The sequence below is a fragment of the Geotrypetes seraphini genome, chromosome 5 (genome assembly GCF_902459505.1).
Source record: "Geotrypetes seraphini chromosome 5, aGeoSer1.1, whole genome shotgun sequence".
NCBI lineage: Eukaryota > Metazoa > Chordata > Amphibia > Gymnophiona > Dermophiidae > Geotrypetes > Geotrypetes seraphini.
In genome coordinates, this window is record NC_047088.1 from 157774660 (window position 1) to 157801689 (window position 27030).

The 27030-nt window shown below is 43.9% G+C and overlaps 1 protein-coding gene across 1 annotated transcript in view; it reads right to left on the reverse strand.

Annotated features, from left to right (window-relative positions):
• Positions 1-27030, reverse strand: part of LOC117360399 (potassium voltage-gated channel subfamily H member 8-like) — a 559270-nt gene that overhangs the window by 98415 nt on the left and 433825 nt on the right. The window contains exon 13 of the mRNA XM_033944108.1: positions 13991-14331. Within this exon, the coding sequence (XP_033799999.1) occupies positions 13991-14331 (341 nt within the window). The remainder of the gene's footprint in view (positions 1-13990; positions 14332-27030) is intronic.

The window sequence follows — 27030 nt, forward strand, 5'->3', positions numbered from 1 at the left end:
GGCTGCACTGAAATGATTCCTTTTTAAATATGTCCACTCGTAGGGCCAGCAACAAACTACAGCCACCCCTCCCCCTTTGACCTCGCTTGTGCTAAGAGCTAGCGCATGCGCAAATCACATCTACAACCAACAAGGATGATGTGCACATATGTCTCGATCGTGCATCCGGTCACATCATTTGCAATGCTGAAGCTGTTGTGAATCGGTTGCTCGGCAAGACTCGGCCACGGATCGCCCAACAGCGGTGAGTTTAGTGATTCTAGGCCTATGTTCTTTTTTTTTTTTTTTAATGATCCTTTTATTCTTTGTGAATGCTAGCGCAGTAATTCTCAAACCCAATCCTGGAGGTACTCCAGCCAGTTAGGTTTTCAGGATATCTACAATGAAAAACCATGAGAGAGATTTGCATGCACTGCCTTCACCTCAGGCAGATTTGTCTCATTCATGTAACCCTAACTGGCTGGGATGCTCCCTGGACCAGGTTTGAGAATCACTGGGCTAGCCTTTTATAGTTCCCTCTGATCATAATTGCATTCCCATAATGATTGCACACTGGTTCAGTTTGAACATCTGGATTAGATTAGGAAGTCCCCAGGGCAATTAGCACAGGAGGAAACAGCAGTGAAGTATGGTTCCATCAATAAGGTCCTTGCGGCAAGGCAGAGTCTGTAACAGCAGCACAAAGCGGTATGCAGGTCTGTCAACTAACTGATCCCCCCTGATGTAAAGACTAATGAGGGAAGTGGCATGAGGTGCAGGCTGGTAAATAGGCTGCTTAAGCAGCTGAAATGTCTATGAAAAAACACCATCCAGCACTAGCTCACAATAAAAAAGGAAAAGAAAGAAGTTGAAGGGGTCAAGAGGGGTGGTGGGAAAAAAAAGAAAATGAGGGGAGTGGTTAAAGCTACAGCCTCAGCACCCTGAGCTTGTGGGTTCAAAACTAGAGAATGACACAGTGACAGAATTTGTCATCATCCCCGTCCCTGGGAATAATTGCGGGAAACCATCCTGTGTTATTCTTTAGTGTCTATCTCAACCTCAGTCCTACATCAGCATTCTTCAATGCAAGGCTTGAGGGTCAGTGGCTGTGCTCATTCATTCTCTGATTCTTTTGTGAGCCAATTATAGGATAATGAAACCATTGTGACATCACTGATGAGGTTGACTCTTAGGCACTGGTGGAATGAGGCATTATGACATCACAATCTAAGCTCTGGATACCAGACTGCCATTCTTTAGTGTCTATCTCAACCTCAGTCATTCTACACCAGCATTCTTCAATGCAAGGCTTGAGGGTCAGTGGCTGTTCCTGTTCATACTCTGATTCTTCTCTCTCTCCTTAAAGAATGACATTGGGATGGTTTCCCGCAGTTATCTGCAAGGACACCAAATCCATGCTGCTCATTGTGACCCTGGACAAGTCCCAGGACAAGTCACTTATTCCCCCCCCAGGTACATTAGATAAATTGTAAGCCTATCGGGACAAAGAGAGGAAAATGCCCAAGTACCTGAATAAATTAATGTAAACCGTTCTTAGCTCCTTTGGGAGAACGGTATAGAAAATTTGAATGAATGAATAAATAAATAAATAAATGTGACTGCTGGGGACAGAGAGGGAGGAAGACTGATTGCTGGGGGGCAGTAAAGAGAGATAATGTGACTGCTGGGAATGGGGGGTGAAGGAAACAGTTAATATGACTTCTGGAGAAAAGAGAGAGAAGGAAATATAGAATGAAACTGAGGATGGGAAGAGAAAGGGAGAGAGAAAATGTAACTGCTGGGGACAAATGGAGGGAGTGAAAGAGAATGCAACTAATATATATGATTACAGTATAAGGGAAAGGAAGAAGAGTGTGAATGCTGTGGGGGGTGTAAACACAGGAAGAAGCAATTTATGTGTGTCCCAATTCATGACAGGGTTGTGAATCCTATTATTTTGTGCAAAATAAAATAGGTATTTGCTTTTTTTTTCTCAAATATCTTTATTGATTTTCAAAATGTTTAGTATATAAGTAGAAACAGCAAAGCAGTAAATAACATGAAAAAAGCCATGATATCAATAGGTATTTGCTTTGAAAGGTTCCAGATCCCAGGTTTGAAAGATTGTACGGAGGAACGAATGGACTGGAAATGAAGATCAGCATCTACTACTGACCCCCAGGGCAGTCCGGAGAAATGACGGACGAGATTAAACGCAACTGCAAGGGAGGCAACACAGTTATCATGGGTGACTTCAACTATCCGGGGATAGACTGGAACCTAGGCACCTCCGGCTGTGCTAGGGAGACCAAGTTCCTGGATGCTGTAGGAGATTGCTTCCTGGAACAACTTGCCATGTAGGAGATTGCTTCCTGGATCAACTTGCCAAGGAAAATACTAGAGGAAATGCAATACTGGACTTAATTTTAAACAGACTACGAGGACCGGCACAAGGTATAGAAGTAGAAGGAACGCTGGGAAACAGCGATCACATGATCCGCTTCGACCTGTATACAGGGGTGAAATATCGGACCAGAACAACGACCACGGCATTGAACTTCCGAAAAGGGAATTATGAAGGGATAAGACTCATGGCGGGGAAGAAGATTAAGAAGAGGATAAGCGCTGTAAAAACACTAGAGTAAGCTTGGATCCTTTTTAAGGACACAGTCACCGAGGCACAAGATCTTCATATACCATGTATCAACAAAGGATCCAAGAGGAAAAAGAACAAAGAACCGGTGTGGCTCACTGTAGAGGTGAAGGAAGCGAACAGAGACAAGAAAACTTCGTTTAAGGAATGGAAAAGGTAAAAAACGGACGAAAACTGGAATAAGCACAAACAACATCAACGCAGGTGCCATAAGGCGGTAAAAGGAGCCAAAAGAGACTACGAGGAAAAAATAGCCATGGAGGCGAAAAGCTTCAAGCCGTTCTTTTGATACATTAAGAGGAAACAACCCTCGAAGGAAGCGGTGGGGCCATTGGATGACCATGGAATAAAGGGAGTACTAAAGGAAGATAAAGAAATCGCTGAAAAACTGAACACATTTTTTGCGTCTGTATTTACTGAAGAGGATATACGCAGCATACTGGAACCCATCAGGCTCTATGCTGGAAATGAAGACAGGAAACTGACAGGGCTGACGGTCAGTCTAGAAGAGGTATACAGACAGATTGATAGGCTAAAGAGCGATAAATCCCCGGGACCGGATGGCATCCATCCGAGGGTCATCAAGGAACTGATAGGGACTATAGCTGAATTGCTTCAACTAATAGCCAACCTGCCATTCAAATCGGGGAAGATTCTGGAAGACTGGAAGGTGGCAAATATTACGCCGATCTTCAAAAAGGGTTCGAGGGGAGATCCTGGAAACTACAGACCGGTGAGTCTGACCTCGCTACTGGGAAAGATGGTAGAGGCATTGATAAAGGACTGCATCATTGATCAACTTGACGGACACGGTCTGATGAGGACCAGACAGCACGGCTTCAGCAAAGGCAGATCTTTTCTGACGAACTTGCTGCACTTCTTTGAGGGGGTAAACAGGTGGATAGACAAGGGCGATCCAGTCGACATTGTTTATCTGGATTTTCAGAAGGCGTTCGACAAGGTTCCAAATGAACGACTACTTCGGAAGATTGCGAATCATGGAGAGTGAAATACTCACGTGGATCAAAAACTGGGTGGAGTATAGGAAACGGAGAGTGGGGATAAATGGACAATACTCGGACTGGAAGAGCTCATCAGTGGGGTGCCGCAGGGCTCGGTGCTTGGACCTGTGCTCTTCAACATCTTTATAAACAATCTGGAAATTGATACGATGAGCGAGGTGATTAAATTTGCGGACGATACTAAGCTATTCAGAGTAGTGAAGACGCAGGAGGATTGCGAAGATCTACAACGTGACATAAGCATGCTTGAGAAATGGGCTGCGACATGGCAAATGAGGTTCAACATGGATAAGTGTAAGGTGATGCATGTTGGTAACAAAAATCTCATGCACGAATACAGGATGTCCGGGGCTGTACTTGGAGAGACCTCCCAGGAAAGAGACTTGGGAGTTCTGATCGATATGTTGATGAAGCCGTCCATGCAATATGTGGCGGTGGCGAAAAAGGCGAACAGAATGCTAGGAATGATTGATTAAAAAGGGGATCACGAACAGATCGGAGAGGGTTATCATGCCGCTGTACCTGGCCATGGTGCGCCCTCACCTGGAATACTGTGTCCAGCACTGGTCGCTGTACATGAAAAAGGACATGGTACTACTCGAAAGGGTCCAGAGAAGAGCAACTAAAATGGTTAAGGGACTGGAGGAGTTGTTGTACAGTGAAAGATTGAAGAAACTGGGCCTCTTCTCCCTTGAAAAGAGGAGACTGAGAGGGGACTTGATCGAAACGTTCAAAATACTGAAGGGAATAGACTTAGTAGATAAAGACAGACTGTTCACCCTTTCCAAGGTAGGGAAAACGAGAGGGCACTCTCTAAAGTTGAAAGGGGATAGATTTCGTACAAACATAAGGAAATTCTTATTCACCCAGAGAGTGGTGGAAAACTGGAACGCTCTTCCGGAATCTGTTATAGGGGAAAACACACCTCAGGGTTTCAAAACAAAGTTGGACAAGTTCCTGCTAAACTGGAATGTACGCAGGTGAGGCTGGACTCATTTAGAGCACTGGTCTTTGACCTGAGGGCCACCGCGTGAGCGGACTACTGGGCAGGATGGACCACTGGTCTGACCCAGCAGCGGCAATTCTTATGTTCTTTTAATTTTAGCGAGTGCCCTTTCATTCTCTTCACCTTGGAGAGGGTGAACAGTCTCTCTTTCTCTACTATGTCAGTTCCCTTCAATATCTTGAATGTTTCGACATTTCAACATTCATATTGCACGGATGTCCAAATCCTGATTTTACAAAGCAAGGATATGGATATGTAAAACTATAGTATGTTCTAATGGCAAAGCATAGTCTGGGTGTGTTTTGGGTGGGACTAGGGAGGAACCAAATGGATGCCCAATTCCGATTTCAGAAGGGGAAAGGATGTCCATAGTTTAAAAGATAGAGACCTAGAACATGGCATATCCAAGTTACAGAATCGTGCTCCATTGAGCAGTTCTTCTCTGGAGGAAGTAAGGGAAGTTTCAGGAGATTTTTTTTCTGTCCCTAGATGACTCACAATAAAAAGAAAAAGAAAATTACAAACATGTTCTGTGCAAGTTGAACCTGTAACCTCTGATTCTCTGCTGTCACACAGACATCCATGTCCTCTGGCTTGTTCCATTCACAGTTTGGATATTTCAGTGTGTAAAATGGAAGTTCATATTGGACGTAGCCAGCACTTGGATGTCCACTTCTCATGTATTTTGGAACAGGCTATACATCAGCTGATCTTGTTCTAATATACTACATGACACACACACTCGGATGTCCTCATCAATGGTACTATTAAGAGGCCTTGTTTTACCACTAACTTGTTCTGTTTTAGCACAGGTCCCATCTTACATAATGAGACCTAATTGCTAAGTGGAGTTAACGGTAAAATAACACATCTTAAGGGTAGCCCGTGTTGATAATTATGCCTTTGAAAAGGTAACTTACACAAACAGTGTAAAACTATATTATTACTGTTGATATTGTGAAACATAGAAGCATAGAAAATAACAGCACATACCGCTTGAATTTGCTTATTTTCCTCTGCTTTCTTTTCACTTTTGCCCCATTTCCCACCTCTAACAAAAGTTCACTTAAACATTCCTCCTTGCCAGTTATTGTCTGCCTCTCTGTAACCTCAAAGAAAAAAAAAATTGTTTTCTTCAATAGCCTCTGTTCCTTTCCCCTACATCTGGGGAAATCGTGTCTAGTAGTTTTAGTCATTCCACAGGGGGTGTCTTGATGTGCCCTATCCTATGGGAGGGCTGCTAGTGGTCCTGGCTCAGCACTTGTGACACGTGGAGGGCCATTTTTGATATGACGTCCAAATCTGAGTTGGATGTTTTACAGAAGATGCAAAATAATCCAGTACCAAATCTATCTTGTTTTCTTCAAAATGGCTATTTTTCAGATGTACGTCTATCTTTTTGAACCATTTTTGAAAAAACAAAACAAAACATGGGCAAAAGAAAAATGCACAAACAAGCCATTGGGATGTAGGAGGGGGCCAGCATTTTTAGTAGACTGGCCACACAGACATTCCAGCAGAGGAGTGGGGCATTTTAGGAGGTGCACTGCATTGAACTTCATAGTTCACATAGAAGGTCTCGGGTACACATCTTACCTCTACCCCCTTATATTGTTACATTACATTACATTGGTGTCTTCTATCCCGCCAATACTTTTCAGTTCTAGGCGGTTTACAAAAGAATTGGCCTGGGCGTTCCAAGAGAGATTACAAGGTTGATAGCAGGAAAAAGCATTAGGATCTGGGAGTTGAGAAGGTTTAGTAAGATCAATTGACAAATTTCTTGAATAGCATGGTTTTCAATTCTTTCTTGAAGGTTTTGTAGTTGGGCGTTGTGGTTATCAGATTGGCAAGGTGGCGGTCTAGTCTTGCTGCTTGGGTTGCTAATAGTCCGTCATATATTTCTTTACTTTGCATGCCTTTGACTGGGGGGTGGGTAAAGTGTGCCTGTGTTCTCCTTGGTCTAGATGTAGTGTTCCTGATTAGGCAATTGTTTAGATAGCATAGTCCGTCTCCATTCAGGGCTTTGTAGAGGGTGCAGTGCTTGTACTGGGAGTCAGTGCGAGTCTTGGAATGTGGATGTAATATGGTCGTATTTCTTCAGTGAGTATATCAATCTAAGAGCTGTATTTTGTACTGTTTGTAGTTGTTTTAATATGTTGGCAGGGCATGACAGGTAAAGGATGTTCCAGTAGTCCAGGAGTCCGAGGATTAGGGACTGGACCAGGAGTCTGAATTGTTCGTTGTTGAAATATTTTTGGATTTGCCTTAGGTTGCACATGACTGGAAATGCTTTCTGGACTGTTTTGATGATTTGATATTGTGTGGAAAGCATTCTGAAAACCTACTGGACCTAGCTGTAAACTACCTCCATATCCTTAATGCCTGGAGGTGTCACCTATATGATGGTCCAGTAGGTTTTTGGAAGGCTCACATGCTCCACTACAAGTGTAGTAGTTAGAGTAGGATATGGGCCTGGGTCACCTTCGTTATAGTCCACTGCACTGACCATCAGGCTACTCCAGAGATCTGCTTTCAGGTCTAATAGGATTGCCCAGAACATCTGAAGCTGTTATACAGGCAGGTATGTACTGTTTCATTTACCTCTTTGAGGGGGAGTGGGAGGAGGTCAGTGACCACTGGGGGAGTGTGGTGGTGGTGGTGGTGGGGTCATGCCCACATCCCTCCAGTGGTCATCTGGTTAGTTTTGGTACTTTTTTGGCACTTATTTATTATTAAAACAGTTCTAGCCTCAAACATCTAAATTGTGCCCTGGACGTATTCTAAAACATAGTAACATAGTAGATGACAGCAGATAAAGACCCGAATGGTCCATCCGGTCTGCCCAACCTGATTCAATTTAAATTTTTTCTTCTTAGCTATTTCTGGGCAAGAATCCAAAAAACTGCCGAAATCTCTGTTAAAACCTACTCCAGACCATCTACACCCTCCCAGCCATTGAAGACCTCACCAGCCCATCCTCAACCAAAAGGCCATGTACAGACACATACTGTGCAAGTCTGCCCAGTACTGGCCTTAGTTCAATATTTACTATTATTTTCTGATTCTAAATCCTCTGTGTTCATCCCACACTTCTTTGAACTCCATCACCATTTTCCTCTCTACTACCTCTCTCGGGAGCGCATTCCAGGCATCTATCACCCTCTCCATAAAGTAGAATTTCCTTACATTGCTCTTGAATCTACCACCCCTCATCCTCAAATTATGTCCTCTGGTTTTATCATTTTCTTTTCTCTGGAAAAGATTTTGTTCTATGTTAATACCCTTCAAGTATTTGAACGTCTGAATCATATCTCCCCTGTCCCTCCTTTCCTCTAGGGTATACATATTCAGGGCTTCCAGTCTCTCCTCATACGTCTTCTGGCGCAAGCCTCCTATCATTTTCGTTGCCCTCCTCTGGACCGCTTCAAGTATTCTTACATCCTTCACCAGATACGGTTTCCAAAACTGAACACAATACTCCAAGTGAAGCCTTACCAATGACCTGTACAGGGGCATCAACACCTTCTTCCTTCTACTGGCTACGCCTCTCTTTTTACAGCCCAGCATCCTTCTGGCAGCAGCCACCACTCTGTCACACTGTTTTTTTGCCTTTAGATCTTTGGATACTATCACCCCAAGGTCCCTCTCCCCGTCCGTGCATATCAGCTTCTCACCTCCCAGCACATACGGTTCCTTCCAATTATTAATCCCCAAATGCACTACTCTGCATTTCTTTGCATTGAATTTTAGTTGCCAGGCATTAGACCATTCCTCTAACTTTTGCAGATCCTTTTTCTTATTTTTACTTAATTATGGCAGAAAACCATCCAGGTCATAAGCCCATCCTAGTCCTGTCCACACCTCACCTCTAACACGCCCCCTTGAGATTTAGGCAAACTGCGAATGAACAGCATAGAAATCCATCTAGACAATAGGTTACGAAAATAGAGAATTAAAGGGGTTGGTGAGAAAAATGTCAATTTGCCCCTTTATGCCACTTCTAGGATGATTTTTTTTTTTTTTTAAATTAACCCCACAGTGAGTGTGGGCAGCCAATTGCGCCCACAAACACGTTGGGGAATTCTATATATAGTGCCTAATGTTAGGTGCTAAGCTTATACAGCTGCTAACCAGTGGCATAGCGAGGGTAGGATGTGCTTGTGGCGGCGGTGCCCCCTGCCATCTTCTCGGCCTCCCCACTCCTTCCCTGTTCCCAGCCATGCCGGCCACTTTACTTCCCCCATACCTTTTTAACTTCGCCGTTGCGAGCAGCATCTCCAACCTGCTGCTTGCGCTGGCTTCAGCTCTCCTTCTGACATCACTTTCTAGTGCGTGCATGGTAGGGAGGGGTGGGGTAGGGCCGAGGGTGGAGAGGAGGAGAGATGCTGGTGCCCCCATCAAGATCAGGGCAGGATTAACCAATAGGCCAAATAGGCATGCGCCTAGGCCCAAAATGGTCAGGGGGGCCCAATGAAGGAAGGCATCAACAATGTTTTTTCCAAATGGCGATGGGCCCCTCCAGCATCGATCGGCAATGCGGGCCCCCCCGATTGGCAACCCCCCATTGACGGAAAGTAAGACAAGCAAGCAACGCGGGTAAGAAAGGCAACGGGAACTGTAATTGTGCAAGCGGTGCTGCTTGCCCAAAGATTCCCTCTGACGCAGCTTCCTGTTTCCGCCTGGGTGCATGGTGGGGTGGGGGCGGGGCAGGGGGCCCAGTGTACTTGTGTGCCTAGGGGCTCCCGACGAATTAATCCTGCCCTGATCAAGACAGCACCCAGGGCGGTCCACTTCCCCCCTTACTATGCTACTGGTGGAAACAAATTCTAATAAATGAAAGGTGCCAAAACAGGACTGAAATGAGAGATCGGTATGTAAATACAGTTACATGCCCCGTTATAGAACAGCACCCACGCTTAAATACAAAGGCATTCCTCTCAACAATGGATCATCTTCCACAAACAGATATTTTGCAAATAGGAATTTCCCACATGATACCTTTTCTCCTTTTTGTTAGGCCCTGATCTAGGGGATTTATACTCCTTCATTTCTCTTTCAAAAAACATAAAATAAAATTGCTGAATCAGTTAACTGAATTGACAGAAAAATAGTAAAGCCCCTGTCTATTTTTTCTTCCATACTCCCAGTGTAGGCAGCAACATTTGAAAATGATTCAGGACACCAAATGCAATCCAAATTACTGCTCCCTGGACACGATAAAGGAGTTTGCTCAATATTAGGGGTGATAAGGAATCTCAAAGCTTGCTCCTATGACTCCAGGGCCATTTTGAATTCTGCTGCAAATGGGATAGACATGTGGGATCTATTCGCAGAGATAGATAGGGAGGGTCATTAGGTGGGCAGACTGGATGGGCCGTGGCCCTTATCTGCCGTCTATTTCTATGTTTCTATGTTTCTAATGGGAAGCACTGCAGCTTTCAATGGTGATTAGATGATTTTTTAAACACCAGCTACAGTGTTTAAATATTTTACTTGGATTCAGTGTTACAGAAGCGAGGAGCTGAGTATACATATAGAGTGGTGAATGAATGCTGCCACTATACAGATAGCTGACGATATTCAGCTGCTATATGGATAAATTCAGGCCTCTTTGCCAAATGGGATAGACATGTGGGATCTATTTGCAGAGATAGATAGGGAGGGTCATTGGGTGGGCAGACTGAATGGGCCGTGGCCCTTATCTGCCGTCTATTTCTATGTTTCTATGTTTCTAATGGGAAGCACTGCAGCTTTCAATGGTGATTAGATGATTTTTTAAACACCAGCTACAGTGTTTAAATATTTTACTTGGATTCAGTGTTACAGAAGCGAGGAGCTGAGTATACATATAGAGTGGTGAATGAATGCTGCCACTATACAGATAGCTGGCGATATTCAGCTGCTATATGGCTAAATTTAGGAAGGTCTCTTTGCTAAATTTTTCAGCAAGTGTTCGCTTTGCAGGGTACAAATTCAAGTACAGTGGTGCCTCGCATAACGAACGCCTCGCACAACGAACGCTTCACACAACGAACTTCATGTCTTGATTCACACAACGAACTTCGTTTCACACAACGAACTTCGTTTCACACAACGAACTTCGTTTCACACAACGAACTTCGTTTCACACAACGAAGTCGCCCGAGCTGCCGATGTATTGCATCCTTCCGCGCAGGCACTGCAGGCAGTTGTTAGTCACTGCGCTTAACTGCCCTCTCTCACTGTATACAGTCGTCCTTTTAAGATAAACTCAATATTTTTTATATATCATGGCTTCTAAAAAAAGCAGGAAGGTGATTTCTGTTGAAATGAAACGGGAAATAATTAGAAGGAGTGAATGTGGGGTAAAACAGTGTGACCTCGTCAAAGAGTTTGGCCTCAGCAAGACCACCATTTTGACAAATTTATCTTTTTTTATGTCATCTTAGCATATTTTATGCTGCAGAACGAATTATTTTTTTTAACATGTATTGTTATGGGAAAACGCGTTTCACATAACGAACTTTTCGCATAACAAACTTGCTCCTGGAACGAATTAAGTTCGTTGTGTGAGGCACCACTGTATATTACTCTCAGATCACACAGCAGTTGCACAGGACAAGTTAGCTGCCCACCTGAGTGACTGATTTCCCAACTACTAATGGAAGAGTCCACTGTCTGGAAAGTTTGGCTCCCCTTTAAAGAGAAGAAACTAAAGAGCTTGTTTCAGGACCTTTGAGAAATACTAGGCTACATCAGTTGGCTCATGGGTACACTTGGTGACCAAACTTGGTGACCAGGGTTAGTTAATTATGTAGATCAGTTTTCAAGATTCTACAGCATATTTTTATAAACTCATATACCATTTGTATCTCCAATGTCTAGGTGGGAAACAAATATAAATAATGCCATATCTATCTATCTATGAAAACATAATACATACAATAAAAACATAAAAAGTAGAAGAAAACCATAACATAAAGATGCTTAAAAGTATGTATCCACCACATAAAACATCAAAATGAGTTCACATCCATAGCTCCACTACATAGCATAATTATTCTTAACTATGCTCCTTATTCAAAATATCATCATAATGTGTTTCCAGACATGAAATAAGAGAACAAAACATACTGTACATATTAAGCCACAGGTCTAGTTAAGCAGGAGTTGCTTATTTGAAACAATGAACTATGAGCTTTCATGATTTCTAGATGAGAGCGTAGAGGATATGAAATGCAAACTATGAGTAAATGGCACAGCAATCCATAATGCTTCCCCAGTGATTATAAAAAACAGAACGGTATTTATCTAGCCTGATATGGTGACAGGAAAGCACACCGAGAAGGCCTTTATCGGATAAATGCAAAGTTCTCTTGGTCAATAAATTTTCAAAGCAGATGAAATGCTCGTATGCAAGAGAGTTTCATCGTTTAAGAACTTTATCAATGTTGCAATCCTAAACCAAATTCTCTTAATAATAGGCAACCAATTCAGCTGCATAAGGATAGGAGAGGTATGCTTAAAACATGAAATTTTGAGGTCACATTTTGGCCTACTTGCAATGCTTGTAAACACAAAACCCTGCAAAATTTCAAAAAATCTCATAGGTAGGGAAGTACTTCTAATTTATAGAAGACTTTTTGTGTGATAGACTTAAAAGGTGGCCTCAGTAAAGATGTATCTGAAATTATCCCTAAATATCACAGCTCCCAGTTGGTATCTGAATACCATCAAACCAGAATGCAGAGGGAAAAACAGCAGAGGCTACGCCGGATAAAAAGAGAACCTGTGTTTTCATAATATGCAGACTAAATCTGTTTGCTGTCAACCAAGCTTTAATTGATCTTAAACACAAAACTAAAAACAAAATTCTTTCACTGGCTGATTTCTTAAAAGGAAACAAATTGTACATCATCAGCATGTATTTTGTATCTCCCTTCTAACATTCCAAAAGCCTTCCAACTGGAGCCATATATATGCAAAATTGACGACGCCAATCCTTGTGGCACATCTGAAGTTACATCTATCTGACATTTGCACCACATTACTTACTGTGTACAAAAATATTTACCTTTAAGAAATATACAGTTTTCCAGTCATTGTTGGGCGTTTCTGGATCTTTTTGTTGTTGTTGTTCTTACTCCCTGTCTCCATTTTAAGTTCTTGTGCTTTTTAAACCTTTTTTTCTCACTTCCTCTAGCCCAGTGGTAGGCAATTCCAGTTTTCGTGAGCCGGAGCAAGGTCAGGTTTTCAGGATATCCACAATAAATATGCATGAGAGAGATTTGCATCTCAAGGAGGTAGTGAATGCAGATCCATCTCTTACATATTCATTGTGGATATCCTGAAAACCTGACCTGGCTCCGGCTCTCAAGGACCTGGCTCCGGCTCTCGAGGACCGGAATTGTCTACCCCTGCTCTAGCCTGTCTTCTATTTCTTCTTTTGTTACATCCCCCCTCTATCAGTACAATATGTCTCTCCCCTTTCTGAAGATGCCCTCCCCTACCCCCTCTTCTACAAAGCCATGCGGCAACAGCCGTGAAGCCCTTTAAATCTCTATGGGCTTCGGTGCCGTTACCGCGTGGCTTTGTAGAAGAGGGGGAGATCTATCTTCCTAACTCTCAAAGTCATTCTTTTTAATCTTCTCCTTTTTCTTTCATGTTATTACTCTTTATAGTTTCCTTCCACCTGTCCTCTCTCTCTAAAATCATTTCTGTTCTTTTCTAGCTTCCCTTTTTTTCTTCTCTGTGCTCTCATTCCTGACCTCTCCTTCTCTTCTCTATCCTCCTCTTTACTCTAATTTTCCTTCTCATCTTCAAAATTTCTCTGCAGGACTCATGTCCAAAGATCTCCTCTCTCTGCAACTGCTTCCTGCTGTAACTGCCTATTTTCTACTGCCAGCATCACACAGCTCTATTTACTGCGAGCCATTTGATTGTGAAAGGGTGGTGTGATGACTTGGTAGACTAGGTGGAAGGGAGGCAGCTATAGCCTGGTTGCCAGTCTAGCAGAAAGCAAGTTGCAGTGGGAGCATGACAGCAGCACTGAGGATGAGCCAGCACAGATGGAAAGAGACAGGTGCAGGCCAGCAGTATGTCAGTAGGAGGGAATCAACAAGGAGGCTGTGGTAGCATTGATAATTGGGCGCAATGTGCATGGGCAATAAGCCACAATTTTTACAAATGGAAAATCCTGTTGCTGAATTGCAGAAAATAAAGGCATCTCTGATCTAGCACTGTTATACTTGTCAGCAAGGCAGAGGAGTTGCATGAAATTTTCTGTCCTCCATAAGGCCATGCAGCCATAATGTAAAGGATTTCACAGGGAAATTTCTAGATGCATACCTGGGGCTCAGCACAGGAGGAGCACTGATGCTGAGAACAGGGAGCTGGAGCTTGCACGGTCTTCCTTCATCCCCTGATTTGTGTTTGGATTTGATGTCATCGTTACCATTAATCAGAGTGCCAAAGCTGACCGCTTTTTTGGTTGGTGTCTTGAAAGCTCGAGGGGATAGCGGTGAAAGCATGGGGGAGCTGAATGCTTTGGGCAGATTTAGTGAGTTTTCCAAAGCATTTATGCTCCTGGTGCTTGCAGACAGTGGACAACGTTCATCATCTTCGGCCTCTTCATCTTCCAAGATGGATGGAAGTTTCTGGATCAGGTCGCCATTGCTTTCATGCTCCAGCTACAAAGAGAAGAGAATGTTACAAGTGTTTTGATGGGCAAAGGGATCTTTACTGATTCTTTGATGTCTCTTGTTGATAAATATAACTATAATCTAAAGATACTGAGCTTGCAAGACTGCATAAATTCATTTTCCATATACTGGAAAAAAAAAAAGTTACACGATCAGTTTTAGAAATAAAGGGCCTAATATTCAAAGCCACTACTCAGATAATGCTGCTGAAAATCCTCGCTGACCACCTCAGCACTATCCAGGTAGTAATGGGGCAATTTGTAGGCAAAGCTAAGGTGAAATCAGAAATTTTCTGGGTACTGCTGATACCTGGATAATTATCTGATTGCTGATTGCTGTGAGAAGAATTAGGTCCAGATAATCAATGCAGGGTCATGACTGGGAACTAGCATTGAATATTAGAGTCTGACCAAACTGAAGATAGCATTTGGGATGTATACAGGTGAGGTACCAGCTAATATATTCAGGTGGGATCTGAATAAGATACTTATATGGATCCTAAATGAATATTGGCCAGGATCTACATAAGAATAGGCCATACAACCCCTTCATAAGCACCAGAACACCCCTTTTGTTTTGAGTTGTATCAGATCCTCTTCCCACCCTTCCAATTATCATTAGCACCTCCTCCTACCTAGGATTACCATATGGCTCCAGAACAAGGAGGATAGACTGAGACATCTGGGTTTTACTTCCATTGATTGGAAGTAAAGCCTGGATGTCTCAATTTAATCTAATGAGGGATTTATGAGTCGCGCTATGCCTAAAAAAGTTCAAGGCGACTTACAGTACAATTTATGGAGATATAGTTTAGTGCAGTGCAAGAATGCAGTAGAGGTACATTATAGAACCTTTGAAAGTCTATGAAGTGGAGATTATCATATCGTGCAGTTAACGAGAAAATTTGGTATAGTTCAGAGATGCTGCAGGAAGTACATTTTTCTGGAGCCATATACCCGACTCCCGCCCCTCTTAATAAGCATTGATACCGCCTCTCACTCTACTACTAATCATTTCTATAGTGCTACTAGATATACACAGCACTGTATATATTATGTGCAGGTACCTATCCCTAGTGCTCTCACAAGGAAATATTAGGTACTTACCTCGATAATTTTCTTTGTAGTAGAAGGGCAAAGGATGCCAGACAATAGGTTGTCTCTCTCTTCCTGTGAACATTTTGCAGAAGGATGTCAACCACATCTTTCAGCTCCACTTCCTTCCCCAGTGGACTGTACTGCCACCTTCAGTTTGTACCAAAGCAGTCAATCACCACTGTAACTAAGAAAATACAAAGGAGTGGCATGGGGAGCCTCTTTGACAAATTAATTCTGTTCTGCTCTGTAACAAATATAATAAATAATATTAATAATCAACATCAAAAGCCTAGGTGGAACGAACAACCCACCTGTCTGCGTGCAACCAGTACTAACTCAAATGGAGAACTGAAAGTCTCATCCCATACAAATTTGAGATCTTCCTTGTTTTTTTTCCCCCTGATATGTTTCTTTCTTTTCCAACTGGCAGCGAAAATTCCCCAGCTCTGGATATACACATCTATCAAAGTCAGAAAGCAGGCGAAGTAACTGACAGGGCAGGTGTCTGGAATTCTTTGCCCTTCTACTACAAAGAAAATTATTGAGGTAAGAACCTAATTTTCCCTTGTAGCGCAAAGGGCAAAGGATTCTGGATGATAGGTAACATACCAAAGCAGTCTCTTGTGTCTATCTTGGGACAGATTAGCATGGGACAGATTAACCTGACCTTAAAACCAAGGTTGTGTCCACTGGTGCCACTACATCCACTCTGTAAAACTTTGTATAGGTATGAAGAGTAGACCATGTAACTGCCCTGCAAATCTCCTCAGACAAGATTGCCCTGGTCTTTGCCCATGAGGAAGTCTCACTTTCAGAGAAATGCACTTTGAGAGAGAGAGAGGCAGCTGCTTGCCCCAGCCAATGTATGTCAAATATGTCACCATTCAAATCCATCTAGAAATGGATTCTTTAGAAACTGTCCTGACCTGTCTAGCCTGGCTGGTCAAAACAAAAAGGTCTGTGGGATGAAATTCATTGGTTTCTTCCAGGTAGTGGAGAAGAACTCTCCGTACATTCAGCAATTTCAACACTTTGTACTGTTTCTTCAAGCTTGTGGGCTAGAACGCTGGTAAACAGACTTCATGATTGAAATGGAAGGTGAAAACAACCTTCGGTAAGAACGAAGGAACTGTGCGCAAAGCAATTTCTGGTTTCTGTAATCTTAAGAAACTGTTCTCTACATGATAGTGTCTGTAACTCCGAGACTCTTCTTGCAGAAATGATTGCCACTAGAACACTGTTTTAGCAGAAAGATCTAGCAGTGATGTCTCCTTTAGAGGCTCGTACAGAGCTTTACTGAGCCCCTTCAACACAATGATAAGGTTCCATGACGAGAAAGGCATATGCACCAGAGGACACAGTCTGAGCGCCCCCTTCAGGACCCTAGCCACATCTAGAGGAGCTTCCAGGGAACCCTTTTCCACTTGAGCTTTAAAACATGAGAGACCTACTTTAGGAGAGTCAACCGACAGCCTCTTTTCAAGACCAGGCTACAGAAAGGTTAGGACCATGGAAATCGGGGTTTGGAAGGGTTCTATTTCTTCTGTCACACAACATTGCATAACTACTTCTGAGTATCCTTTCTTCACTAAGGCTTTGCACTCAAGAGTCATACTGTAAGCTTGAAGTGTTCTGGATTAGAGAATGACACGCTGACAAAATTCATCACCGTTCCCGTCCCGCGGATAACCACGGGAAATAATCCCATGTCATTTTCTAGTGTCTATTTCAACCTCAGTCCTTCTATACCAGCATTCTTCAAAGCAAAGCTTGTGGGTCAGTGGTTGTGGCCATTCATACTCTGATTCTTCCCTCTCTCTTTAAAGAATGACATGAAGATGGTTTCCCGCGGGGACGGGAACGGTGATGAATTGTGTCACCATGTCATTCTCTATTCTAGATCCTCCATGGGAACTGGACCCTGACTGAGTAGATCCAAATGAACTGATAACTTGAAGCTCTTGTTACTCAGGAAATGAACTAGATCCACAAACCATGGCCAATGTGGCCATTCTGGAGCCACTAGGACCACTAGCCCTGGGAGATTTGCTATTCTGCAGATGATTTAGCCTATCATGGGCCATGGAGGAACATGCAGGCATCCCTTCCCCCAGCCAAGGTTGAACCAGAGTGTCCAATCTGGCACTTCCAGGCTTTAAGCATCAGCTGCAGAAGTGATCTACTTTCTTGTTTATAGCTGAGGCCATAAGATTCATTACATCACTTAGGAAATAGATATGCGATTTAATCAAATTTTAATAAAAACTTGAAACTTAATTTAAAAAACTTATTGGTCATCCCCAACGCTGAACAATGTGATTGAACGTCTTCTCAGACAATAACCACTCTCCTGGGTCCAAGATCTGTTGGCTGAGACAATTGGCTTATACATTCTCTGCTCCTACTGCCTGAGCTGCTAAGAGTGCCAGTAGGTGGGCTTCTGCCAAATGGAATAACATTTGAGCCTCCAGATGTAAGGGAGCACACCTGGTGCAACCCTGTCAGTTTACATAAACTCCTGCTTTGGCACACCTGGTGAAACTCTGTCAGTTTACATAAACTACTGCTTTGGCAATGCCCAAGAACACTCACACTGCCTATCCTTCCAGGGAGTTCTCCCCCATCTGCAATGCCAGATGAATGAAACCTCACCCCAGACGATTGATAGACCATTTCTCTGAGAAAGAGACCACAGCCCTGAATTGAATGCCTGTTGCAATGACCTTCTCATCCGTAAAGGCTGGCATCTGTAATCAATATCAACCAGGAGGATATGTGCAGAGGCACACTCTTCGACCTAGAGTCTGGGCAGAGCCATCAATACAAGCATTTTTGTGAGTCCACTGACTAGGAAAGCAGTCGCTGGAGCGAGTCTGCCTGTGGGGACCAGAGGGATAATAGGGAATACTGGAGAGGGAACATATGTGCCCTCGCCCAAGGAACCACTTCTATGGTTGCCGCCATTGACCCCAGAACCTGGAGGTAGTGCCAAGCCTTAGGAGCAAATAATTTTCCTTATGAGATGGCGGGGATGTCACTAGTGAAAACTAGAAGAAGTCAGAAATTGCTTTGATAAATAATATATGAACTGACTTTGCATTCAACACAAACCTGTCTATGAAGTGTAATCAATATGTTTTACGTTGCTCAGAAATGTGAAACTCAACAAGGGGGGAACGCACCCCCCTAGAATGGGAACAGAGTTTACCTCCCAGTCATTGCAACTGTTTCTGTAGAGATCATACTTCAAGCCAGGATGTTAGTTAATAAAAATTGTTACAGTTCTTGAAATGATATAAAGTATAGGATTTTCTCCTTTCTTCTTATGCTTGTTTTATACTTGTCAGAACATCACTTAAGCGTGATTAATAGAATCATAACTTAGCTCAATGAGGGGTTTGGGGTCCCGACGCGGCCCTGTTTCGTGTCCTTCGTCAGGAGACCCACTCACGATTGCTGGAAAACTGGCTGTAGTCTTTTAAACTTCAGTAATGTTAAAGTTAGTGATACGACAACATTTCAAAACTGAAAAGCTCTCACACCACAAAGTATATTCAAACTGCCAGAAAAAGCTTTTTCCGAAATTTGTTTCCTGAGTTTCTGCTTGCATGGCATGGGAAGGAAGTTATTGTTCTCTGTCATGTTGAAACCAATCCCTAGGTACTCCAGGCACTGAATCAGTTTCAAATGTCTCTTCTGGTAGTTAACTATCCAACCTAGGCCTTGCAGGATGTGGATTACTTGAGTCACCACTTGTTCCCCTTCTGATTTGGACTAGGCTCTGAGCATCCAATTGTCCAAGTATGGATGCACCTGCATTCCCGCCTTGTGAAGATGCATTGCTACCACAACCATCACCTTGTTGAAGGTGCATGGTGTTGTTGCCAGACTGAAGGGCAGGGCAGAGAACTGGAAGACTTCTCTAGGATATGGAATCTCAAGCACTTCCTGTGTTCTGGAAACATGGGAATGTGAAGATAAGCCTCTGTCAAATCCAGGGAGTCCATAACTTCTTCCGCTGCTACTGCTGCAATTACTGACTGCATAGTTTCAATGCAGAAGTGAGTTACTCTCAATACCGCATTTACTGACTTCAGATTCAGAAATGTACTTCAGTCATCTGAGCCTTTATTGGGCACTATGAAATATATATCGTATCTGCCTAAGCCTGATTCTTCAGTGGGTAAGGGATCTATGGCTTGAATATCAAATAGCTTTTTTACTGTCACCTAGACTTTGCCTGCTTTTCTGGTCATTTGGCTGGAAAGTCTACAAGGGGTCTGGCAGAGGTCAACAGAATTTGATCTTGTAATCCTCATGGATAATATCCAGGACCCAGTGGTCTGGGCAGATCTGTGCCCAAGCATCCAAGTAAGCCAACAATCATCCTTCTATCTGTGGAGGCATGGCCAGGGACCTGGCGTCATTGGGCTTTCTTAGAGGCTGCTGCAGTGTGAGACCCAATGGCCTGGGGCTTTCTGGTACCACCAAACCTCTGCATTGACCCTTAATACAGTCTCTGAGTAGAAGAACTTCCAAGGTACTGACAAGATCTCCGAGATCCTTGAAAATTACCCCAACCAGACCCTCTAGGGGCCCAAAGTCTGTTGTCTAGCAAGGCCTTAGGGTGATGATTTGCCACACTGGCCATAAGAGCATTCAATCCCTTACCAAAGAGCATCTGGCCTTAAACAGAAGCCTGCTCAATGTGGCTTTAGAAGCTAAATCCCTCACATATTGTCTGATCTAGGGCATTATGTGGGCAGAAATCAAGTAAGCAGCTTTGCTTAAAACTCTAATGATGACATAGAGAGCAACTGCCACATAATACATCCCCGCTAGCACAAACTGGGGGCATACAACGTCATCTGTTTCTTGAATCCAATGTAACCTAGGTGCCATGAAGGAGGCCGCAGCAACAACTTTAGTCCCCAGAGCCAGGGCCTCAAATTGGCTTTTAAGAGCAACAATCCATCCTGCGATCCTTTGTATCCTTTAAAATTACTTTTAAAAAATGCTTGATAACCTGAGCAACTTGGCTCACTTTAGGCTGTACCAAGAGCTACTGAAAATCAGGAGCTATAGGGTAAAGCTTTGACATCTTCTTAGCCATCCGTAAGGAATCCTCTGGGGAGTCCCAATGCTCTGTGATTAACAGAGTGCCACTCATAACCGAGCCCTGGGTAGCCTGGGTCTGTGAAGAATCCGACTTTAATTCCTGCAGTGAATCCATGATAATATCCAACCATGTCACTGACATAAAAAGATGGCACACTGAGAGGTCCTCCCCCTGGCCAAGGGCCACCACTGCCTCTTGACAACTATCTTTGACTGAGAACCTGAATCCCCTAGCAGTGACTGCTCACTCTGGGACAATAAAGGCATAGAATTGGAACCCCCATTCTTCTCTGTCTCTATCTGACTGGCCTTCTGGGTCCTGATTAGCCTTCTTTCCTGGGGAGAGAGTGCTCTGAGAGGGAAGATCCTCTTTCATAGCCCCTGGCTTGCCCGCAGATGGCACACAAGAACCCTGAAAATTTAAGTAGGATTTTCACATTAAGATCACAAAGTCAGGGGTAAAGCCCTGTCCAGAAAGGCCAGATGACTCCTGCAGGGACTCAGCTTGCTCTCTCTTGGGCTCTGTTGTAACCATGCTTCTGCACTTTGCAAAGTGCAGATGCATGGTTTAAGGGCTCCAGAAGTAATTTCTTCCCTGAAAAACAAGCCCTCTGTAATTCTCCAGTCCCTGAGGTATTGGAGGTGGCTAAGCACATGGCTCTGCCCTGTCAGGTGCCCCGCGGCATGTGGCGCTTGGACGGTCCTCAGCCATCCAGCACAAAGCTGGTATGATACAGGGGTGGAAAGGCCTGAAGAGTCCGTCCCAACTGATTTTAATCAAAATCAAGGGGCTTTGAGACAGAGTCTTTTTAAATAAAATTGGGAAATTCAAGATGGTCGCCATGGGAGGAATCTTGCACAAAAAAAGGTCCAGGGAAGCTTCACTAAACTTCAGAAAATTATAGAAAGTGTTTTTTGAGGTAGGGGACCCTGTCTCTGGCCCCAGAAACCCTTAAAATTTAAAACTTCAAAGCCCCCCCCCCCCCCCCCCCCCCCCCGATTTTCCCCATAGGCTGCAATAGCCAGTACACACAGAGCTGTACTGGTGCCTACCTGCTTCAGCTTAAACTCTAGCTGGAAATCATAGAGAAGACTTCTGCCTCTGGACTGGATTCTGCACATCCAAATGCTGTTATCGTTGGACTGCTAGTCAGGCCAAAGCTGGACCAAAACCTCAACCTCCAAAAAGATTATGCACCATGAAGGGGGAAGGTAAAATGCAGCCGGCACTTGTTAAAGCCCTTGGACTGCCATGTGACCATAAAGTCTGCACTCAAGTTTCTGATAAATCAGGGATGCGAGCTAGCTTCTAGGGGAACAGACCCCAAGATCCAAAAAGTTATTGCAGGCTGGCTATACAGGGACCTAAATGGTTGTCCTGCTAGCTACTGCTATGAAAATCTAGGTCTTTTCCCAGGCAGAACTGCCCCAGACTAACTGGGGTCCTTTTGGCACCGAAGCCTCAAAATTTCAAGAATAAACCCGGAAAATAATAAAAGTTGTCAGAGAAGATCAGAAACACCTTCTAAATTTGCTTGCAGAAGGAAAAACTGAAGATGACAGTATAGCCCACTGGGGAAGGAGGTGGAGTTGAAAGATGTGATTGACATCCTTCTACAAACAGTTTGCAGGAAGAGGGAGATAACCTATTGCCTAGAATCCTTTGCCCTTTGCACTACAATCTAAGTTTTTTTTATATCTGCAGTAGGAATCAAACCCAGTTTGCCAAGATCAAAGTCCACTTCACTAACCATTAGGCTACTCTTTACTTTTACAATTAGCATCAGCAGCACCCTTCCTCCATCAGCATTGTCACCCCCCTCTAAACCCCAACTCCTGATCAACACTGGCACCCTTTCCTGACCTTGCCCTGAGCTCTATCAGACCTCCTCCTGGCCTACCTATCATCCCTGGTATTCCAAAGGTCCATTGATCTGGAGCAAACCTCCTGCTTCCTATGGTTCCTCTAAGAAAATGGCTGCCATGACTTTTAGTAATAGTTAGTGATTCTTCTGCTAGAATGTGATACTACCACTAGAGGTTGCAGTAAAATTTTTTTTTGAGGAACTGCAAGGAGCAGGAAAGAATGAAGTTTGCTCCTACGCCAGGAAACACTGGACCTCCAGAGATGATAGGTAGACCTAGGGGACCTTGCTAGGACTCAGGTGGGTGGGTTAAGAGTGGGTTAAGGGTGGGTTAAGGGTGGGTTAAGAATGGTTCCTGAGGCTGATTGGGGATGGGTGGGAGGGGGTGCTCATGCTGATTGGGGATGAGAGGAAGGGGCAATGAGTTTCAGGCCACTTCTGATAGCTCTGTGGGTGCTTTGGTCACCTGCATAACTAAATGACCAAAGTTAGGACTGCTATTTGTACGGTTCAAATTGGTCACTTAGTTATGCAGGCACCAGTATTGAATATTCCTGGCACCCATATAGCTTCTAGCTCCTCTCCAACTCTGCCTCAAGAACACCCTTTTCCTACCCTCTTTTGAAATGATCAATTAGTACCAAAATTCAGCAGTACTGCCTGATTAAGTGAAGCTGAATATTGATGGCTGACCAATAAAGTATGATTTAAACCATATTAAATCTCTTTCATTATTGACTGGATCATGGAATGTTGCTACTATTTTGGTTTTTTCCAGGTACTAGTGACCTGGATTGGCCACCACGTGGATGGGCTACTGGGCTAGATGGATCAGTAAGGCTATTCTTATGTTCTTATACTTTTAAAGTTAGCGATGCTACTGGGGTGAAATAACTAAGTAGTTAGGAGATGTAGTCATGTTATTACTAGAAGCTACAAGTTCCTGTTCTAATGATCGCCCAAGGTAGGTGAGTCTAAGCATAACTTTTCCTGTTTATTCAACTGAAATTGAATGCTGATGTGTTAATTGTATGACTATAAGGAACATCACGTATTTTTTTGGACCCCCCAATAGTCATTACATAACACCCGTGATTTGGACTTTGCCAGCACTGATTTCTCAACGGAAGTTCTAAGGCCTCGATGACCACTTTTCATCTCCTCTCTCCTATACAAGGCATTTCTGTCCTTATCTGCCACCATCTACTGCGTTACTGTATCTTACCAAAGTTAGTGCAAGCAACCTGGAAGAGTTCTGCTTTTTAAAGTATGTATATCACATTTGTGGGTGTATCAGTTATGAAATAAAGCTTAGTTTTCCATTTACTAAGAAAGAACTGAAGAAACATAATTCCAAACTAAAATGTGAACAAATAGATGCTTTGTGCCTTTAAATTTAAAAGAAAAAAGAAAGAAAAAAAACCCAGTGCAGTGACAGAAAATTAATGGGACAATAATCAGCACTGTTCACAAAGATAAATGTGTTTACCTGCTTAAGAACACGATTTGATTTTTTTTTCTCTCTCAGTACTGGTAAAAATGAACACGCTGTTCACAACCTAGTGTATAGCATTACACACAAGAAAGGGGGAGGGGTCAGGGAGAGGTTAAGGAAATCAAGGCATAAGCACTGCAGTCATTGCATTTTCAGATCTCCATATGTACGTTCTAATACACTGTTCCCATGCAGGTGCCAAGCACAGGAATATTTGGCAACCACATTCCCCTGGGTTCTGTATAGGTTGCCCGAATTTGGGCACTGATCCCAGATCTGTGCATAAAATAATGAATCAATTAGATGCTAACAATTACTGGAGTTATCAAGCACTTAATTGGCAGTAATTAGGATCTAGGTGAGGATTTGCCCTACATTCTATTATAGAACACTAGTGTTTAAGCCCATTACATTAACGGGTGCTAGAATAGATGCGTAGACTTTTAACACAATGGGTCGCTGAGGCATTTCTTTCTTTCTTACTTTATGTTTTTGTTCTCTCTCCCTGCCCCCCTTTCTTTCTTTCTGTCTCTGTCCCCCTGTGTGTCTCTGTCTCTTCCCTGGCCCCCCATCTTATTGTCTCTCTCCCTGGTTGTCTGTCAGTCTTTCTTTCTTTCTGTATCTTCTCCCTTCCTTTTTCCTCCCATGTTCCCTGTCCAGCAGTAGCCTTTCTCCCAATCACACCCCTCCCCCCAAAGAAAACCAAGATAGTTTATTGTTCTCAACCAATTAAAACCCTCCCCCCAAATCAAAGCAAGATTGTTTCCTGTCCCCAACAAATCACACCCCTCTCCCCAACTGGAAGCAAGATTGTTCCCTTCCCCCCTTCCCAACACCCCCTTTACCTAAAATAATGTAAGATTATTCACTGATTCCCCAGCACACACACCACCCAAATTAAATCCAAATATTTCCCTTCCCCAAACAGGCTTATTTGAGAAGGGGCTCGGCGCAAGCCATCCTGTTGAGATTTGGAAATCGCCTCACGCAGAACACAACCACCGCGGGCCTAGGGTGTAGGCGTCAGTGACAGCAGGTTACCTGACCACCGAGGGCGGGCCCCCCAGTAAGGCAGCAGGTATTGCGGCGCTGGGGCAGTGCAGAAGAGGAGGAAGATGGGTGTGTGGCTCTCTTCTCTTCCTTTCCTCCTCCTCCCTCTCCTGCTCCTGCAGTCTCCAGAACCCTTTTGCGAACTTTTCGCAAAAGGGAGAGCGACAGCGGGGCCTGGGCGGGTGCCAAGGATGTCCGGCGGGGCTTCTTTTCGGCATCGGTGAGGCAGGAGAGGTTGGAGAGGGATTTGTGCCTACGGAGGTTCGAGCCGCCGGTGGCCGTCGCCCAGACCACCTTCAGCTCGCCAGTCCCGTGCAGGGACAGCGGCCAACCCTCCGCCAGGGCCTTCAGGAGAGTCCTCAGCGGCTCGGAACTGCAAACAAAGAAGGGATGGCGTCACTGCTGCCAAACTTCTTGCCTCCCACTCCCCTTCCCTCCGGCTCTGATGCATTGGAGGGCCGCGAGTGTGGGGCAATTGTAGGCGTGCATGCGCACTCCTTCCTCCACGGACATACAGATCAGGGAACACGCAGGTAGGAGTTCGCATGCATTTTATTATATTAGATGTGCACCTAAATTTGCAGCATGTAACTCAAAGAGGATGTGGCCAAGAGAGGGACATGAGCGAGTCAGGGGCATACCCAGAAATTAGATATGATGCTATAAAATATCTGGATTTTGCACACCTGCTATCAGTTGGACACACAAACAAAAATGGAGCAAGAACCTCTCTAAAAAGTCGAGAGTAGAGTGATTAAAATCGATGACAAAAACAATATGAAATAATCACTCAATAGTAGATGATCACATGCTTATAATTGTGTACAACTGTTAGTGAATTTATATGCTCAGAGAAATGGAGGTGATAACAGGGGAACCCCAACACTACCACCTCACCGTCCAATCATCGCATAATTCAGAAAACTAGTTGTAAACCTTGTCACTGTTATAAATGTTTACATTGGTGCTCAAAGCTACATTATTTCAAAAAACAATAAACATTATGTTATTGGTCTGAAACAGCAAACTTATCTTTAGCTTGCGGGTTCCGACGTGACACGTTTCATTCCTGCCTCAGGGAACCGAAGGAGAGTTTGCAAAAGATTTCAAAGCGTGTGGGCGCGGTAAAATTCAAACATACAAATTACTTCTAACATATCAGCTTATTTAACTACCTCCTGACACGGATCCCTTAGTCCCTTGCTGGAGTTATTTTTAAGTTCAAAGCTGCTGTGGCGACTCCTCTCACGATCCCCGCATGCGTCGGAAGCCTTCTCTCTGACGTGATGTCAGAGAGGCTACCGACGCAGGTGTGGCTGTGAGAGGAGTTGCCACGGCAGCTTTGAACTTAAAAATAACTTCGGTCAGGGACTGTAAGGGAGCTGGCCAGACCGCGGGCTGCAGAATAGTACCTGGGGGGCCACAAGTGTGGGGCCGTTCTGTTAGATGGAGGGAGGGCAGGAGGGAGGAGTCGCCTCCGTGCATCCCTGCTTAAGGTGATACCTAATTTACGGGAATTCCCCTGACCCACCCATGTTCCTCCCATGGCCACACCCCCTTTGAGTTACATTGTGCCTCATCTCTGGGAATGCCCCTCACCCACCTATGCCCCTCCCTTGTCCATTCCCCCTTTGAGTCACTTGCTATGAAATGTAGGCATACATGTTATAGATTAGAGTGTAGGGCAGACCCCCGTGTAACTCCTAAGTACTATCAATTAAGGGCTTTTTAATACCAATAATTAATTGTTAGCATCTAACTGGCCCATTATTTTACACGTAGATTTGGGATTAGCACTTATGCCTCCTATGTGGCTGATTATGTGCACAGGAGGCAGGCCAGAAGAACACCATCATGTAAAAGGAGAGTAAATAGGACAAATAGAAATTCTCCCTTTGCCAATATGTTCAGGGTTCTGGGACACTGATCCCCCAAAGCTATATGAATAAATGTAGCCATCTGCTTAGAGAAACTCTCTACTAGCTCCCACAAAACTATTAACCAGAGAGAGACAGGTTGCTCCTCCCTACTCCAAACTGCTCACTTCCCTTTCTCACTCCAA